At 41.9% G+C, this 19,814-nt stretch overlaps 2 protein-coding genes across 2 annotated transcripts in view; one reads left to right on the forward strand and one right to left on the reverse strand.

The window, feature by feature from the left end:
* The window catches only part of LOC6620202 (teneurin-a), a 195,902-nt gene that overhangs the window by 38,014 nt on the left and 138,074 nt on the right, over positions 1-19,814 (forward strand). The window lies entirely within an intron of this gene.
* Positions 4,110-6,383, reverse strand: LOC6620204 (calnexin). The gene is given in 2 exon segments (XM_002044375.2): positions 4,110-4,757; positions 4,760-6,383. Coding segments are annotated over 2 exon segments (1,647 nt in total). The 5' UTR covers positions 6,278-6,383; the 3' UTR covers positions 4,110-4,628.

Below are 19,814 nucleotides of genomic sequence, written 5' to 3' on the forward strand. Positions count from 1 at the left end.
TTACCAGCTTTTGTGAACATAAGCACACATCCTTTTGTGCTTAACCCACAATTCTTTAACAGAGCAAGCAATTATTTAGATTAAACAAACTAAGTCTAGAGATAAGCAGCTCAATGATTTTCCCACACTTTGGGGCGCCAGGATTTTGCACTCTGTTCGGATAAAGGTGACCCCAATACACACACACTCATATACAAATACATATGCAGAGTGACGCTGGCACTCACACACCGAAAAGTACACCCACAGGCAAACGCAGCCGCAAAGTTTCTTCATTAGAGTGCAAAACTGTAAAGCAAATATCGTGCGGCTAGTTTAAATGTAATGAAATAAGTTCAGCGAAAGTCGGGGGGAGCCAAATGCTGTTGGGTGAATTTTAGGTGTCGGAGCTTTTGGCCCTCAAGCGAACGAGAGAGTGTGTTGTTTGGCCATAATTTCGCCGGCTAGCTCATTAAATTTTGCTTGCTTACCAAAATGATAATTAAAATGCTCCCAGCAGTAGCAGGGAAAGCGGCAAAATCAGGAAAAGGCAGCCGCCGTGCATCATGAATTATGCCCAAGTGCCACTTAACACCCGGTGCAAAAAGCCAGCGAAACGAAGTGAGCCAGAATCTGAATCTGAATACGAATCCGTATCCGTAGCCGTAGCCGTAGCCGTATCCGAATCCGAATTCCGACCAGAATCGAGGTCCCCAGAAGGTGGCAACAACTCCTTTGCTGCAAGTCATAAATGCTGTGCCACGGTCTCGTTACCAGTTTTCAGTTACCACTTTTCAGTTGCGCCAGCATTCCACTTCCAGTTACCGCCACCCCTTTTGCCTAACTCGTTTTTCCCATACCACACCCACCGACAGGAAAAACCCTCATCTGTTGGCCATATTCCCTCCATTTCCCTCTGGCCGTATGCATGCCTAAGCAGGTGATTTGAACTGCTGGCTAACACTGCGTATGCGTGATATGGCGTGAAGATTGCCAAGGTAGCAAAGACAAAGGTTTTGGAAATTATGTCTTTTTTGGACCAAGAAAAAGTTGAAAACTAATATATTTATATATATTTTCAAGCTTTGTTATTATTAAGGAGTGTTCTCTATGCGGGATTACACTGCGTATGCGTAAAAATTTAGATATGATTGAATAATTTTATATATTTATTTAAATCCGCCTGTGATTTAATAATGATTAATAGAGATATAAAACAATGAACATCCAAACTTTAATTCCTTTGAACTAAAATGAAAACATCAGCTTGTTCGTATTTTACTTTAGGCGATAATAAAACGGGGCAATGGAAATATTTCGAATGTACAAAGTCTGTTGAGTGTGCTTAACTTGGCTTTGTTGTGCGTTAGATCCCCGTTGCGTATGTGTGTGTGTGTGGGGAGAGAAAGGTGTGTGCGCTCAGGTGATGTGATTTATTGCAGTGCGGTAACTTTGTGGTATCGCCCCGCTGTATGTGTGTGTGTGTGGCCCCTTTTTCGCTTAAGAGACAAACCGCTAATTTGTTATCATTTATCACCAGGCTGAGCACACGTCTATGTGTGTGTGTGTGTGTGTGTGTGTGGGCTGCTGTGTGCGTGTCCATCTGCCAGTGTGTTTGTAAACAATTTGTAAATGTGTTACATTTAAACCCTAAAGTAATGCCTCCGCCCCGCCCACAAATAACGCCCCCTTACTGATTTTGTCATTGTGATAAATACTTAAACGTCAGCGTTACAACAGAAATTTGCCAGTGTGTGTGTGTTTAATGTGTGTGCACTGAGCAAAAAGGGGGAACAGTTTGATATTTACTTAACATACATACTTACATAATATCTTACTTTGAAAGCAAAGTTGCCACATGATGCCACTGATTGCAAACTTTCATATTTTTCTCGCAGTGATATCTGCCTGTCGCTCATAATTTATGAAGAACGGTAGGTACAGTGGGACTTTGGTCCAGTCGCCGAATAATGACAGCCACACAAAACCGAAAGATAAATATTCTTTATGGAATGGCACATGCAAACAAACGAGCTGGCCAAAAAAAACAAACGAACAGAATGGAACGGAAACACCTTGGGGAATTCCGTTTGTGTGGCATTCGGGGCAAATAATTTTCGGATTACAATTGGGCCCGACTTCAAGGCCATTGCACCATGGCATGTTATCATTAATATTCGGATATACATATGTCGGGCGATATTAATTGCCCAGGGCTGAAGATTATCGAATATTATGATATTGAGTTTGAGGGAAATTATTATTGAGAAATAAATGGTCAAAGATGTGTCTAAATACGTCAAAACGATTGATTGTCGTTGTATGTGTTTATTATTATGAAATACTTAAAAAAATAGATTGAACATGAAAAAATATAAATAAACACCTCGAGCATTTGCAAACAGCCTTTCAGGCTTAGTTTTTCCCAGGGATTTCCCTGGCGCACTTTTCCGGGGTCGATCGATGCAAAAGGATGCCAGGATTTCCAGCACTTTGGAGAGCAAAGTGAAATTCCAGACATGCCGTGAATTGCTTACTGGCCGGCCGGGCTTGCCTAACGACTTAAGTTTTGCTCGGCCAGCGTAAACTCTTTTCCTTCGCTTTTTGGCCAGCTCTCGACATCTTAGCCATCTTTTGCCGGCGCATTTGTTTACCTTCGTTGCAGGTAATTTCGCTGCTAGCAACTTTGCGGATGTTGTTTTTCGTTTTTCGTTTTCCGTTTTTTGTTGGTTGTTTATTTTTTTTGCGAGTCTCGGCTCACTGGGGAATCCCCAGTGCGACCATCTTAAAGTTCAGCAATAAGAATGTTTCACTTGAACTTTAATGAAATTTCGCCCAGATTGGGCCTGGGTCTTCGACACAGGAGCCCCGGCAGTTTTGGACGTGGGCCAAAATGATCATATGCATATTTCATAAGACCTTTTTCATTTCGTTTCGCTTTTCGCTGGGAGTTATGGTTAAATTTTTACAACCTCAGATGGAATTGTAGTTGCGGGGAAAGCAGAAATAAGGGGGCCGGGTAAATTTCAAGAGCTCCGACGACTGCGTCGGCGAACAATAAAAGACGGAAGCTGGCGGCTGATGTGCCATAACGGAATGTTGTTGCCGCCATTTGCCCCTTCATTCTTGCCGTAATTTGTCGGTGATTCATTTTTCTTGCCTCCATTTTCCCCCACGTAACCTTGCGCCCACCCACATGCCACCCATCACACACCGCCTGCCCATTTTCCACATGGATATTATTTCTTCATCTGCAGCTCGGAGTTGAGCCCGCCTTTATTTTTACCTTCACGAGCTGAGCTGAAAATTTTCTACATTATCAAATGCTTTGTTTAACTGTTTACACACTGAAAGTTTTCTACGTTAGCAAAAAAAATGTTGGTCTTATTAAGCTTACTCTTACTAGGTAAAATTAAGAGTACATTTTAAATGACATTACCATATTTTTATTAAATGCAATATGGATACGTTAAATATTACCATTCGATTAAGAACATCTTCTACTTTGTTTCTAGTATGTGATAAAATATTAAATATATATTATATATATATCTAAAGTTCAAACATTTTTCCTCTCTGTGGCCAATCCGGAAACTATTGCTGGCATAACCCATTTGTCACACTCCCTTAACCCTGGGGTCATATCAAGTGGGGAACAAGTGGGGAACACGGCGTTCGAGTTTCCCCACTGTGTGCCAGAAAAAAATAAAAACTTTAATACACGCTTTCCACTCCACATGCAAATCACTTGCCATCCGAAAAAGTATGGCAACAAATTTGTTTTTTTTTCGTTGCAGCACCACTAATTTGCCACTAATATGTTAACAATTGAAATGATATAACTGATTTGTATGGGCGATTTTTTGTTTACTACTATTGCTGTAATGCGATTTAAGTAAAATAAAAATTTGTGTTTCGCTATATTGTATTTTGTAAGAGCACAATATTTATTTTAGAGCAGAATAAAAATTTAAATTTTGATCACAATTGGAAAATGCCTTATATAGTTATTTAGAATTTTCATTAGAGAGCGTAGCATATTTGTTGTTAATAAAATATGATCCTAATTCTTATTGAAAGCGACCCCATGTTTCACATGTGTGTATACCCCATATTCAAACAAAAGTGAGAGCATTTCGGCAGCGTTTGCTTTTTTATTCATTAACTAAACTTCGTTTCGGCCTTTTGTTGTGTTGCTGATGTAGTTATTGTACCCGTATCCGGTGAATTTGCCGTAAAAAAGCCGTAGAAATATGGGAAAGAGGGCTTAGTTGTAGCTACATATAAATGGCATGCCAACAGCGCGTATGAGTAATGCAGGTGTAAATTTGTTAAAGTACTCGACAAAACGATAAAGGCGGCTTAAGCTGCGAAAGCTGGCAAAACAGCAACAATGTCCTGCTTGGCTGTTGAGCTGCACCTTGACCTTTTACAGGGATTCATTAGCAGCCCAGGAAAGTATGCTACAATCAGCGACAAGATCGTTTGTCGATTTGCGTAGCAAGTAGTGTAGTGTGTGTGTAGATTGATTTGCTTGGTAACTTGGTTGTTTTGTTGTCTTGCAACCGCTGGCGAATTCGGCATCTGGGGTTGAAAGCCCGCTTACTTCTCAGTGTTAGATTCCTCAGTCTGTGTGTGCCCATACGTTATCATCTAAGAAAGAGCTTTGGTTCTTCGCCGCCTTCGACTTTTGGTTCTTCTTGTGGGGTAGCGGACAGCTGTATGCTCTTCTTGGTGGTATCGCCAGCATCCTTTTCGGGGCTCTGCTCATCCTCCTTCCCAACGGAATCGGCACATAATCGGGCTGATGGTCGTCGGTCTTCTTGGCCTCGGCATCAGCCTTTTTGGCATCCGAGTCCTGAACCTTAGCGGTACCAGATCCACACCAGATGGTGAGGGCAACCAGCGCCACAATGGCCAGCAGGCCAATGGCCGGGCTCGAGGGATTGGCCTTCACTAGCTCGACTACCTTATTCACAATTGAGTTCCATTCAAGATCGATGTAGCGACGCTTGATGTCGAAGCTGTTGGCCGCAAAGTCACGGGCCACCTCCACGTCGTCTGTGATGATCAGGTTGTCGAAGAGAATATCGCTGGACATGGACCACAGCTCCAGACCCACGGCGCTGATTGGCGTCATTTGAAAGGGCTTGAGATCCACAAAGAAGTCTGGATTGGCTATCTTCCGGGGGGTCCACTTGCCTTGGTAGTTTGGGTTATCGATCATTGGTGCAATCCACTTGCCCTTGTAGTTGGGATTGCGGATGGTGCCACAGCTTTGGGCCTTCTTGCACACTGGGTTCCCTACCAATGGAGCCTTCCACTCGCCATCGATTTCGGTATCCCAATCTTCGGGTTTGGTGGCAGTTGGATCGAAAATCATCTCGGCATCGGGCAGCTGTATGGTGGCATTCTCGTCCCAATCCTCGGGCTTGTGGACATTGTGGTCCGGGATCTTCTCTCGCTCATCCCACGAATCTGGCTTATGGTCATTGGGGTCGTCGATCTCCGCCGGCGGGTTAACTGGTGGCTTGAAATCGGTCAGCAGGGAACCCTCTTTGATGATCTTGTGGTCAACGCGAATTTCAAAGCTGTTATCTGGACGGACCACCAGCTGGTAGAGATGGGGTAGATTGTCCTTGAATAGCTCTTCCAAACTGTTATTTGGTTTGTTGCAGTGCTTTTCGGTGATGGTGCCATTGAGGTGCTGGAATATGAAGTGCATCTTCACATCCTTGCCGCACTTGTCCGGTCCAAACATGATGGTATAGGGTGTCTTGTCATTAAACCCTTTTACTTGCTCCGTGTCATTTCCGATGGACAAAAGCTTCAGATACGAACCGACGCACTCCTGACCCTTCTGCACCGTGACCTCGTATTGCACCACCAGCGGCTTCTTCGATTTGAACTCGAACGGCTTTTGAAGGGGGGCGGCTATGGCTGCATGTTTGACCTTCGACTTAAGCACCAGACCCAGATCGTTTGCCCAAACCATGCGCTGCGGCGGCTCCCAGTTCCAGATGTCATCGTACTTGGAGATCTCCTCGGCGATGTCGTCATTCTTGGCCTCCGAAAGCACCCACCTCTTCCTGGACGCCTCCACGTCGTCGAAGTGGTCCGCGAAATGGAACTTCTTTGCATCGATCACCGGGCTCTCATAGGCCAGCATCTCATCATCCTCAAAGTCGTCATATTCCGGGCTCGAATCGGTGACTTTGACCGCACTCAGCAACAGCAAACTGCTGGCGAGGAGCATTGACAGCGTTGCGGCCCGATTACCTCCAATTTTCCAGGCCATTTTCAATCACTTTTCGCTTGTTTTGGATTTAGTATTTGCGGAAAATCAGGTAGTGAACTTAGTTTTGTGCGCTGTGTTTTTCAACAGTTTTCCCGGACTGCCAAGTAAGATGTGACACTACGACGATAATGTAAATTATACATTTTCTGCGCTGCCTACTGTGTTTTCTCAGAGCGTGTGATATTTTTTTATCATGTTTTATTTGGTATAAACAAAGTTTTTGTGTGAGGGGTGAAAATCCCGAAGTCCCTGCGGTACTATGCTTCCAACGTCCACGTTTCCCCTACCTGGAATTCTGTTGTATGTGCGTGTGCGTGTGCGTGTGTGAGTGTGTGTGTGTGGAGGCTCTGACTGCAATTCATGTATTTATGAAGTGTCAACAGCGTCGTCATCATGATGCATGGCACCCAGCACTATTTTCCTTGGGTTAAGCCCAACTGCACCCCTTGCTCCACCCACATTTGCCCCCTCTATCCAACCCGCCCACCCTCTTCCCAGTACATTCAACCACCCATACACCCATCCACCCACTCAACCAGCCCCACAAGCCCACGTTTTATCCACTCACCTGAACTGAGCTCTTGTCGCATTCTTTGCGTTTTCTCGTTCATTTTTTTACGTGTACAGAGGGCCGGACATAAAGTATTTTAGAATATTTTTTTATGGCATTTATAACTTAACATATCGCATTTTAGTAATGAAAAGTTCTTATTTGATATTAACATATTAGATAAGAGTTTAGATATAATGCTAAATAATACTAAATAATGTTGTGGAAACGAAAGTACTGCCTTACTTAAACGGGCTTACTAATTTATGGTTTTTTAAGAACTTTTATAACCACCCATGGTTGGCTGTTAATTTAGGCTTTATTACAACACATCAAACATAGAAACAGAGACAGCCAGCCGGAGTAATATTTGTTTGTTTCACGGTTCCGGTTTTAATTTGAGAGCTTTTTTAAACTACTTTTATTTTTGTCCCACTCACATCGCAACTCAATTTGGAAAGCGAAATGTGTAAAAAGCAATGGTACAACTTGGAATACTCTATAATAGAAAATACTCTTTCACATGAAGTAAAAATTATATAATACCCATAATACTAATAACATTAAAGACTCATTGATTTGGCAATACAATTGGGCTTAAACCCTTTAAATATACTCCTGCACTGCAGAGACTTTTGGGGGATCTTTGGGGATTAAGTTGCCAAGTGTCTGGTATATTTGCACAACAATTAATCATGGTAATACGAAGGCGGCGACCAAAGGTGTGGTACCTTGTAAAAGGGCTAAAAACAAGCGAAATGGAGGCGCCATCGAGGAATAAGAATAAAATGGCCGACTGTCGGCAAAATCGTGTTTCTATGTCAAGCATAAATTTCTACCCTCTTCTTTCCTGGTCTTTCACCGTGATGAAGACAGACGATTATGTGGCAAAAAAAAAAAAGAAAAACCATGAGGGGATGGGTTGCAAAAAATGGAGGTACAAAACAGGGGCTTGTTGACAGCGCCAGGGGAGACACGGTGCACTTAATGAATGCAGGATCCCACCATTTCCACCTCCATCTCCACTTCCATTTGCATCTCCACCTTCAACCAACCAACCATCCGAAAAACCCAAGGCAGCAATGCACTTATGACATCCCACTTGCAATGCAAATAAATTACACGGAAATAATTGCATTAAGACAAAGAATATATGGGTGTGTGTGTGTGTGTGCATATGTAGCGACACTAAAAATAAACTTCACATGTCATAACTGCAGCAAAAAGAAAAAAGAAAAACAAAAGAAACACATTCGCCAGCAATTTGCACGACAATTTGCCAAACAATCTGTCAAGCCGGAAACAATTCGCACAACTTTCTCTAGAGTAATCAGAGCACTCGCGAAAGTGCGAACGGAACGGAGAGTTTGCGAAATAATCAAGGGGGTACTTGATGAGTAGTTCGGGGACCTGGGACTTTCCACCATTGCGAGCCGGCAATTTGGGCTAATCAGTTGACTTTGCAACTAAAATATGAAGGTTCCCGTTCCCTGAGTGCTTGCCAGGATTTTACGCAGCTAACTACTGCTCGTTATAATTGCATAGTGTTCGAAGTTATAAGCAGCTTGTGTATTATTTTAATATTTATATATTTATATATTTACTATCGAAATTTGCATTTAAAGTTCTAGTTAACTATATTATTCGATGTAATCTGTTGGCCAAAAATGCTTTATCGACTTGTGGTAAAGGATTTGTAAGCCTTTTTAAGCAGCGAAAACCATTTTCCAAAGCGCTTCTCTGGGGAAAACTTCAATTTCAACTTTGCCCATTAGCCGCATGGAATGTTGTGGTAAAGCCAAATATTGCAATTCCCTTTTTTGGGCCAAATTATGACGGCCTTGGCCAAGAGTCTGGCCCATCGAAGGCTGTTCATCAAAACTCAATAGCCAAAAAAAGAGAAACCCAGTTGATAAAAAAAGGCAGACAACGAAAGTGGAAAAAGCGAAAATGCTAAAGCCCGCTGAAATGAACTAGAAAAGAAGCAGAAGCAAATAGAGATATGTTGGTACACTAAGAAAAATCGAGGCAGAATTTGCCATTGAAAGTCTTATATCTATGTTGTATCTTTTATGTAATAAATCTAAGATATGACACTAAGATCTCTTTTCAAATTATGCAGCTCTGGTGCTGGTATAATATTCTTATTTTCTGAAATCTCTGTGATTTAATATTTTTTAACGTGTATAAATAGAGAAACGGAAGGGAACGAGACCGCCATATAACCGCACGGTTGCCTTAAATTGTTTTCCGACCGAATTCAACGGCGGAGAGAAAAGCGTCGAGCACATTTTACAACTCAGCTGAAGTGCTTAATTACACAGAAAGGGACGGGCGAACTGCCGGCGAAAGAGACGGGTATAGACAAGGTGAAAGAGACGACAGCAAAGACGAGCTGTGCACAATAGAACGCGCGATTCGGTAGTCGCACAACGTATGTACGTGTGTTGCAAAATCAAAACCGCCGAACAGCTACTACAGCTACTTGGTTATTTGTGCTGGCCGCAGCCACAGGACCCTCTCCTTCTGACGTCCCTTCAAAGAGGGGAAGGGGCGGGACTTCCCCACTCCCCGGCCCAACTCCTTCGTGGAGCCCAACTCACCCACTGATTCCGGCATTGCAGGGATGCCCCCCGCTTAGGTGGCCATTAGTCCTAATGACTTGGGAGCCAGCTTTGCCGCTCCACGCCTTCTTTCGGGCGGATGGTACAGTAAAGCTCAGTTGAATACGCACGCAGACTTTTCACTCATTAAAGATGGTACGTTGTTGGCAACTAAAAGAATGGTACTTTCAAATGGTAAACAAATATTGAAATACTTACCATGACTTACCATTAAGCAGAGCTAATATTTCTTTGAAGTTCTCGAGCCAAGGATAATAGGTATGCAAAACAGCACTTTATCGATGTTTGCCTATCGTGCGAGCTTATCGATAGCGCGGAATTTGCAACCCAAAGTACAGCAGAGACTTGCCTGTGTTTCAAGGAACAAAATGATGGAGATAGAGTGAAAAAAGCGTGGGTAGGAGGTGTAGAAAGTTGTCGGGGGCTAAAAGAAATGTGGCAAAGAAAGTTGCTTTGTGTTTTTAATTCATTGTTCACGTTAGCTTTGTTCACCCGCTTCACCAGCAGCCATCTCGCTTCCACCGCTATGTACATGCATATTTGTGTCTCTGTCTGGCAGCGTGTGTATTTTTGCAGCGTTGCATATTATAAACAGTTAAAAGAAGTTTGCGCGCCACACGCCGCTGCCAACTGACGCGATTTTAATACCACTTCACCATAAGAAGGGTAATTTTTAATGAGCAGGCGGACCGAGGAGCTAAAGGATCTGCCAGCGAGGAGTCATCCTGCCGCTTTATCATCGTCTCGTGCCTTCCGTTTTAGATTCAGTTTCAGGCCAGCTGCATTCAGCAAACAGCCAGGCAGCGAAACAAACAAAAGGATAAAATAAAAACGGGGAATACCCTTATGCCAGGAAGGATTCCAGTGTTGGGCATCCTGACTCGACCACAACTTTTAGTCATTTTCAACGGACAAATGACCTCGATAATTACCCTATTAAAGAAATTGAGCGTCCAAAGCCCTTTTACCAACTGGTAAACTTTATTGATTAATGGACTAAAAGTTGAGCTTAAATTCAGCCAAAGAGCATGCATTTCAGAAACTCTTTTCTAGAGTTCCTCTAAAAATGATAATACCCTACACAAGGGTATAATTATAATATAAATAAAATTCTAGATGCGGAGAACCGGGGACAGCTACCTTTTTGTTTACGACTGTTAAGAAGGAAAGATATGCGAAAAGGAGCTGCGTTGCGGCGGGCGGAAGTGTGGGAAAACTGGGAGGGGCTGGCATCCGGCGAGACCAACATCCTGCTGCACTTAACCCATATTCCAGGCTCTTTGGCATTGCCAGAAAAGGCATAATTTGCACGCATTCGTTTAGTCATTTTCATAAATAACCCCTTACAAAAAGGGGCAGTCAGGAAGAATGGAAAATGCGGCAGACACGGCATTAACATTATCGTGCTCGGCTTTCCGCCCATTTTCAGGTCAATCCGGATTCGCTTTAAACTGAATCCAATAAGTGCACAGATTTCGCTTGAACAGCGCGAAAACGAGTTCAAAATACATAATTTGCATGAGCTAAGCGCCGTGAACGTATATTATATGCGGAATTTCAACAATATGTAAATACCAGCGTGAAATTATGTTATTAATTATAATAGATTATATAAATAGGTTACAGTATATGAAGTGGACAATCGATAAAGTGAACTCTAGAAACTCTATTGACATTAACGTATGGTAGCTATTGCAAAAGGAAAGCTGCAACCTGATTGGTAAGCAATTAAATCCAAACGGTAGCTGTGTTATTCCGTCAGCAATTAACATTCACCACTGACAATCGAGTGTAGTTGGTATAATAAAAACATTATTGGAACAAACATCCGATGCGGGACGTACAAAAAAGTGTGGCACCATAAAAACGCGGCGGTGGAAGAGGGGCACTGGGTCGTTTGCGCGACTCCGGTTCGCTGAACATTCAAGTGCATTCAAGTGTGCTCGCTACAATGCTGGCATCGAATGCAAGGAGATGGCGGTGTACAGCTTACTGTACTAGTGCAAGTACAGTGGAGCCAACAATGGGCAATGACAATGCGTTCAAATGCTGATGATTTGCAGCCCAGACAAATTGAGGATAATGGGGTGAGTATGGCCCACGCTGGGCACTAAAACATCAATAGTACAAGTACAAGAATGGTACATTTCGGCAGAAATCTTCCTGCTTAAGCGTATTTTGCTTGTAGGTATAAATAAGTTGAGGTTTAATTTGGGCGCCACAAGTGTTGAATTTATTGGGCAAGAGTCGGCCGGCTCATTTGATTTGTTGGATATGAAAAGGCCAACGGCCATTGTTAGTTAACCACTGTGCCAGAACCCTTTTGCACCCTCCTGAATGGTCCAACCTCTTTGGGACAGCTACAGATACAATGCATGCGGATAAACAACGAGAACAGAGAGCAACACTTGAAACAATAATAATAACACAATCAAGTGCCTGTTCACACACGCTACGAGAGTGTCTGTCTCTTTCTTTGAGTGCGTTTGTATGTGATTATGTGTATGTGTGTGTGGCTCTGAGTGCACACATATGCATTCCACCTGAATGCATTACGTATACGCCGCGTGTGCTCCAAAAAGGGAGGTCTGCCTTGGTCGACTTTCCCCTGCCACGTTCACGTTCCTTGCTCGCATTTCTTTTCACACATGCGTTGGCCCATGCCGATGACCCAGCAGAGGACAGGCTATCCATCCTATCCTTTTGTTGGCAAGCCTTGAGGCCATCACCATCAACAGCTCCAGATCCCCATCCCCATCCCAATTCCCATCCCCATTCCCATCCTCATCCACCCCAGTTTCATCCTCCGGCACACGTTCTCCACATGCTCTTCACTCGTAGAAGAGCAGCTCGACAGCATTCTGCAACAATGGTCGTGAGTGGGTTTGTCAGCTGCTGTTTGCCCTCCCGTCTGTGTTTGCTTTAGGTAATCATCTCGCACCGCCCAGTACCACTGCCCAATCTCCACCTCCAACCAAATCCGAATCAGACATCCAGGTGGACCGGGACAGACAGTCGGAGTCGGCAGCCGGCTGAAAGGTGCCAGGCCAAGTCAGGGCTACTTGCACAAAGGCAATCATAAATCTCATTCCCGCGAAATCCCGCCCACTAGATATGGGCGAAGTCATAAAGTCGATCGAGCTGCTTTTGCTGGTGCTGATCCATATAAATGGTTTGCAGCTGTGAGGGAATCTGGACGGATGGAACTTTAAGTTTAACAAATCTGAAGAACGGTATTTCTTAAATAAATGAATGAACAGCTTTTTAAACTCACTCACAACAGTAACTACAAAAATGTTTATTGGTTGCATCTTGGCAATTTGCAGTGAGTAACTTTCCCTGTTTTTCATTTGGAGCAAACGGAAATTCCGTATTCTGATTTCTCCCTACGCGCTTCAATCTCGGCTTTCTTATCAATTAAGCCGCCCTTTTTTGCTCCGCACTCCCTGTAATCACAATTCTTTCGTGTCGACTTCGTCCCCTGCTCGAGCTTATCCACCTCGAGTCTTGAATGTTTCTCCATTTTTACACTTTTTGGCGAGGAGCAGGCTCAAAGGCTGGCCGGGCTGCAGCAATATCCTTCCATTTATGCATGGTGCCTGCAATTTATGCGCATCCTTGTGCAGGGTTTTCCACCCTTTTCCCCCGAAAGTCATGTCTGCAAAATGTTGCCAGCCAACACCTTCTAATAGTTTTTTTTTTCCCCCACACACCCCCGGCCAGGATCCTTTTTCTCCTTTCCTCGTTCTCTTCTTTGCGAATGGCAACCACTGCTGACACCATTTTGTATCCATGTGTCGTGTGTGTGTCAGTGTGTGTGTGGAGTCCTTGCAAAGGAGCAAAAAATTAAAAATGTGTATAAAATAACTTTTGCCCTTTGACTTTTGGCGCCGTTATGCATTTTTACGCAAGCACTTGGCATCTCTCCACTCCTCTCATTTTTCGGAGTACCAGTTCCATGGTGCTAAAGGACTTCCAGGACGCCAGGAACGTGCCGCGTGCCATGAATTTCATAAAGCCACTGCAACTGTACCGCCGCCATCCCCAACCCGTTCCCCCCCCCCCCCCTCCCCCCTCCCCCTCTCCCACCATTTATCCTTGCCCATATTATTAGCCTTAGCCTGGGCTTTAGCTTTTGCTTTAGACCCGTGTTTGGCCATCGCTCCTCGCATGAAAACTGCTCCTTCACTTGTTATAATAAAGTTGCGGCCACAGTGGGGCAATATCCAAAAGGGCAACGGGGTCCACTCGAAATTTATATCAATTACATTGTGAATTACGATGCGTGTGCTTACCGTTAGTTAAGAGTTCTACACTGCGCACTTAATAGTTGGAAAGTTGATTTGTGGCAAAAGTAGGATGATGGATTTTGTAAGTACTTCGTTGCAGCTCAAAGTTTCAAGATAGAACAAAAAATGAAATGGAAGAAGTAGCGAAATGGTGAAAAAGGCTGAATGAACATATTTTAAATACGAACTGACCGAAAAATGCAAGAAGCTTGAAATTATGTATATAGTTTTTTTTTTTGAGTTCTCAGTGCATCCAAAGCCTGCAAGTTGAGGAACTTTGCCTCGCAAATCCTTACAGTTTCCCTATTCCGTATGACCAGCAAACAAAGGAGCTGTTTTGTGTGCCCGAGGGGCTAGCAGGGGGGTGGGGGCTAGAGAAGTGGAAGGGGACAGGGCATGGGGTCAACATGCCACCACCGCCCACATGCTCGCATTTCCGACATGGCCTCAGACACATGCTGAAACTAGTGGCTAGCAAAACATGTGCCTGGCATAGTTCAAATTTCACAGAGATTGGGCGAGAAAGTCTAAGCTGATGAATGGAGTAAACTATTTTGATCAATAGAAACTGCAACTGGTGGATCACGAAAGGATTGGCCGCGGAAAAACATTTATTTGTTAAGCAATTATTATTAAGCCTATTGTATTTCCTTTACTGTTACGTTTTCACTTCAACTGTAGTCTTTTTAATTATACATTTTTTCCTTTTGTTTGCAAGCCTAAGTGTCTAACTTTGCCATCGAAAAATCGTGTTGCAACGTTGAGTTCCTCTCTGGAAAAAATAGCCGAGCTACCATTAATTGACTTGGGTTATTTTTATCTGGATGACATCGATAGACATTCCGTGGGCGTATCCTTTTCGCAACACGGCGTCATGTCAGGACCCTCTCCTCTTCCACCATGCTGTCAATAATTTTGTTGGCAAGCCACCACAAAATGCAAAAAAAACAAAAAAAAACGAAACAAGAAGGCAGAAAGGGAACTGTGTGTTTTCAGGAAGCAATTACGGAACACGCGGTACAGCAAGGTACATAACCGTAAGGCCCTGGCTCAGGGGTGCAGATTGTAGCCCACATAAATACCAACATTATGCGCTGAACATTTTCGCTGAAAATCTGTATTTGTTTGGCAGAGTAGTAATATTGAGTAATATATACTATTTGGATCTACTTTTCCATTTTTAAGTTAATTATTTTTGCTATTTTTCTTCGGCTCTGTGTTTGTATGCAAATAAAACTTTTTCGTTGCCGGAAATTCAAATGATTTTCAATTCTTTTTGTTTTCTTTGATCATATTCAAACACTCCACTTTATTATTGCTCTTTTTTTGAGAGCAGTGTATTTCACGGAATTTTTATTACTTTAGTTTACAGTTTCACTTTGTTGATAAATCTGAAACCCCATTAAAAAACCATTTGCAAGGCTCTTGTAAACAAAAAGCAGCAATCTTTTCAACCAGTATTTTGCATTTGTTTAACGAAAATTCCTATTTGCTTTTGCAAATTGATACTATACAAAATGTACTGTGCTAGTTGTTAAATTGATTTTAAATTAGTAAGCTCCCTTACAAATTCATTCTCGTTTTTAATTTTTCTCAGTATCTGAAAAAAGTGAAAGAGGTGGTAGAAATTGGTAATTAGCCGATAAAAACTGTTATTTATATCGTAATGATAATTTTTAAAAAACTTATGAAATGCCTTTTGATTTTTTTTTAAATCCATTTTTCCGAATTTCCATCATAAAATAATCAAAAAAAAATAAAAAAAAATTTGAAAAAAAATAATTTTACAAAGATCGTCAAAAAGTGACAGGGATGCTTAGTATTAGTAATTAGGAGTAAAAACCGGTAATTTATGTGACTGTGTGACCATTTTTAGTCGAGTTATAGCCAAAAAGGCAAATTGAAAATTGAGTTTTTTGCCAAAAATAAGTTTCCAGATTTTTTGTGAAAAAAATAATCGGTATTTTGAGCATAACGTTGAAAATAATGGCCCAAAAATGGAATGCCATACCTCGTTGAATTCGTAACAAAATTTCCTAGCGAACTGTATTCAAACTTCGAAATTGTAATTTTTTGCCATTTTTCGCAAATTTTGATGATGGTACCCCTTACAAAAAATGCGAAAATTTGGCCGAAAATTAATTTTACAAAATCCGTTTAAAAGTGAAGGGGGTGGTTAGTCTTGGTTATAAGGAGTATAAAATGGTAATCCTTTTTGCTGTGAGACCATTTTTAGTCAAGTTATCGCCAAAAAAGGCAAATTGAAAATTGAGTTTTTTGCCAAAAATAAGTTTCCGGATTTTTTGTGAAAAAAATAATCGGTATTTTGATTAAAACATTGAAAATAATGACCCAAATAAGAAATGTCATACCTAGCTGAGTTCGTTGTTTAAATCCAAATCGCACTGTGTTTAAAAATTTAATTTTTTGCATATTTTTGGCCAAATTTGATTTTATAAAACAATTGCGTAATTAGGTGCTCACAACAGACTATAACCTTTTGATGAGAACAAAACAATAATGCGAAATTACTATGCGCACTGATACCATACTTTATACATATGAGTATTCACTTGAAAGTCTGACATTACACATTTCTCATGGTCTTGTCTATAAAAATAATTTTCTGATAAAATCTCTGTCTCTGTTGGCAGCCAGTGTTTCGAAACTCAGCTTTTAGTTGCCATTAAAGGGCGCCCCTCCCGAAAACTACGCCCCTGCCTCACTTACATGGGTGTTGTTATTTCCAGGGGCTGTTTTTCCAGGGGGGTGGCGCTTCCCTCCACAAGTGTGTGCGTCATGTTTTGGTCTATGTTCCGGGTTCGTAATGAGGTTGTTTTTGCATGTTCACTCATAATACGAAATTTGGAGCTGTAACGCTGCTTTATCTATAAAACAACGCTGATGATGACGCAGCGGCTCAGGAAGTGCTTGCGATGCTGGAGGAAGTGGAAAATGGTAAATGGTAAATGGAAAATTTTTGGGCATTACGGGGCGTTTAGGGGGCGTGCCGTCGGCGGGGATCCTGAGTGTTATGGTTCCTGTCTTGCTCAATGCATTTTCGCATTTTGACATGTAATTAAACGTTTTGCGGTTGACAACGGCACGAGAAAAAGGGCACACATAGAGAGCTTGTGGTTCGCAGAGCCATTTTCCATTGTCATTGGATAAATGAACCTCCGCAGCCGAACCGAAGCCCCCGATATGCCACAAGCATGCATATAGTCATAGTCCTATATATTCATGTAGTACATGAACAGTGGATGGAGTACATATCTGTTACACACTCGTCTGCATAAATATTGCGGCTGAAACAATGAAATGCGGCAGCAAAACGATTGATGTCAGAGGAAATGCGTCCTGCAAAAAGAAAAAAACCCAACAGAGTGAAAATGCTGAATTCAAATGAAGCGATATTCAAGGCGAAATAGCGCACAAAAGAACTAAGACCCATTCCAATTTGTAATTCATTTAGTGTCAAAGAGCGAAGCACTACACAAATTTCTGGGCTTTCAGCGATATGATTAAAGGAAATCAAGCGAAGATGTGGCCTGGAATTTAAGTTGTTAAGTTGGCAAAATATATACTTATATATACTACTAAAATGCTTAAAATAGTGCTCAGAATATTTAAAGAATTGAGGAATGAAACCTAATCAACCATCTGACCTATAATTATTATCCCATTGAGGTCATTGCCTTCGCGAGCTTCATTTAATTTGAGACCATCTTAAAATAACAGCTGCAACGCGGCTGTGGGTTAAAGACGGTGCCGCTTTAGCGGGTTAAGCAGGGGGCGGGGCGAGAAAGTTTTATTTGGGAAATGAGCAAAATAACATTTCGTTGCATACTTTTAGGGCAACAAGGCTCGGGTTAACTCAATATTTTCTTGGCTCCTTGTGGTGGCACTTGGTGGATGCGGATGTAGATGTGAATGTGAATGTTGTTGCTTTCGTACAGTCGACGTACTTAAGCATGCATATGAAAATGTCGGATTCTAGGCTTTAATGCCCCACTTTCCACTGCGAAGTGGAGGCGGGATGGAGCTAGCATTCAGTCGCCCATTCATTCATTCATTTTTGCATTAAACTGGCTCACATTTCTTTCTCCAAATTGTTAAAATGGAGCATGCAAAATAATTGCGTGCACCCCGCAACACCCACGCCACCATTTCACTCACAGCCCCCATCCAGTGCCGCACCCACCCAACTGCCACCTTATGCAACATTTTGCCAGGCATATAATATTTTGCTCTTAATTCGTTAGCAAAGTTTCGTTGCAGCCGATGCAGGCTTCAATTTAAAATTGCAATTGATGCTGTGCCGTTTTTCCATTTGGTCCATTTTTCCATTTGGCCAGCCAAAAAGTTGAGGACAAACATATAGCCAAATTAGTCTTACAAATGCCTAGAATCGGGCATAATCCCTTAAGAGTTACCTGAAGTGAAAAGCATTTTTCTTGACCTTTAAAATTTGTATGCCCATAAGATACATAATTCATATTATATATCATATAAGATACAACATATGGTTAATTTTTTATTTTATACTTATAGATGTCATAAGATGTGATTCTTAATGTTACATAAGATATACGAAATACTTGATAACTTAAAATGAAATTTTCTCTTAAAAATGGAAGCCCAAATTGGCAACTCTATCTTGGTTCATTAGAGGGAGAACGCTATAGTGGCAGCATGAGAAAGAGAAATGCGTATTTGATTATCTTTCGGTTCGGACTACGGACCAACAAAGCCATACAAATGGATGCCACAAATATGCATTTTGCAGGCCAAATTGTGCATTTGCCGATGGAGAAAAGTTGACCGGCGTGTGCGGGTTAATGTGTGGGCGGGGCAACCGGAGGGAGATCGAAACAAAAAAAAAAAAAATGCAATGATTCCATGAGTCACATATTGGGCGATACGAATTGACTTGAAGTCGACTGCAAATGCAGTTGCATTCGATTAAGTTCTGTTTACCCAAGAAGCCAAACACTAGGTTACACCACTTTACAACACTGCAAATGGGCTTTTCCTGTTTACCAAGAGTTTTCCATGCTGTAAAATGGTAAATGCCGGTAAACGACTGCTAAAGAATCCGAAAAAGGTATAGCTGTTCGAGGAAACAAGAGTGAAGTTCTGCTACTCTTCTTCCCTTTTTTTATCTTCCCTTTTTTTACTGCCTTTTAAATATGTTTTAGTATTTAATAGTTTTGGTTATTTCTGAATGCAAAAAAAATACAATTCAAATAGATCTCAACTTTTGTCATTATCAAGTTTTCCAAAATCAAAACCATCATGCGGGTTAAAGTCCCTCTAATTGAGATTTCCGATTGGACAGGACATATTTGGAAGTCCTTCGAATGGATTCACATCCTCTTATACCCCAGCAACTCCGCCTCCTTGGAAACCCATATTGGATAACATTGCCACACACAATCCTTGAGTCCTTGAGGCTTCGCCAGCGAAAGGTTGAGTCCTCAGCAGGGATAACCTTTGCGCTCCGTGTCCTTTTGAAACGCTTTGCGTGGCCATTGAGCAGACAGCCTTAACCCGCATCGAGCGGAGGCTGTCAGTAATGACCCACTTGTGCTGCCAGCCCTTTTCCCCTGTGTTTTAGTGCATTCAAATGCTCACTCATCAAAATCAAAAGTCAAATTGTCTGTCTAAGCCAAGCCAGCAGCGACCATAAACAGAAAGCTGCCCCACTGCGCTGACAGTTTGGCTGTTTTATAGCTAACGCAAATGCAGCGTATTTCATTTGGAGCAAGAAAATTGACCAAAGCAAAATGGGCATATCGTAAAAAGTAGAATTTTACGGTGCCAAACAAGGATTGGTGCTTTTTATAATCAAGTTTAAAGACTAAAGGAAAACAAAAGGTGATAACCAATGTATATAAATTCTAAGAAATATATAATATAGTATAGTAATACTTGCAGACAGAAAAATGTACCAAGAATACCTACTATTGGTGATAAGGTGACGTTAGACGTTATATATAAGATTTGTATACTATATAGAATAATATGTAACTTAACCAGGATCTGAAGAATATACTACTATATATACTTGT

Source organism: Drosophila sechellia, chromosome X (genome assembly GCF_004382195.2).
Source record: "Drosophila sechellia strain sech25 chromosome X, ASM438219v1, whole genome shotgun sequence".
NCBI lineage: Eukaryota > Metazoa > Arthropoda > Insecta > Diptera > Drosophilidae > Drosophila > Drosophila sechellia.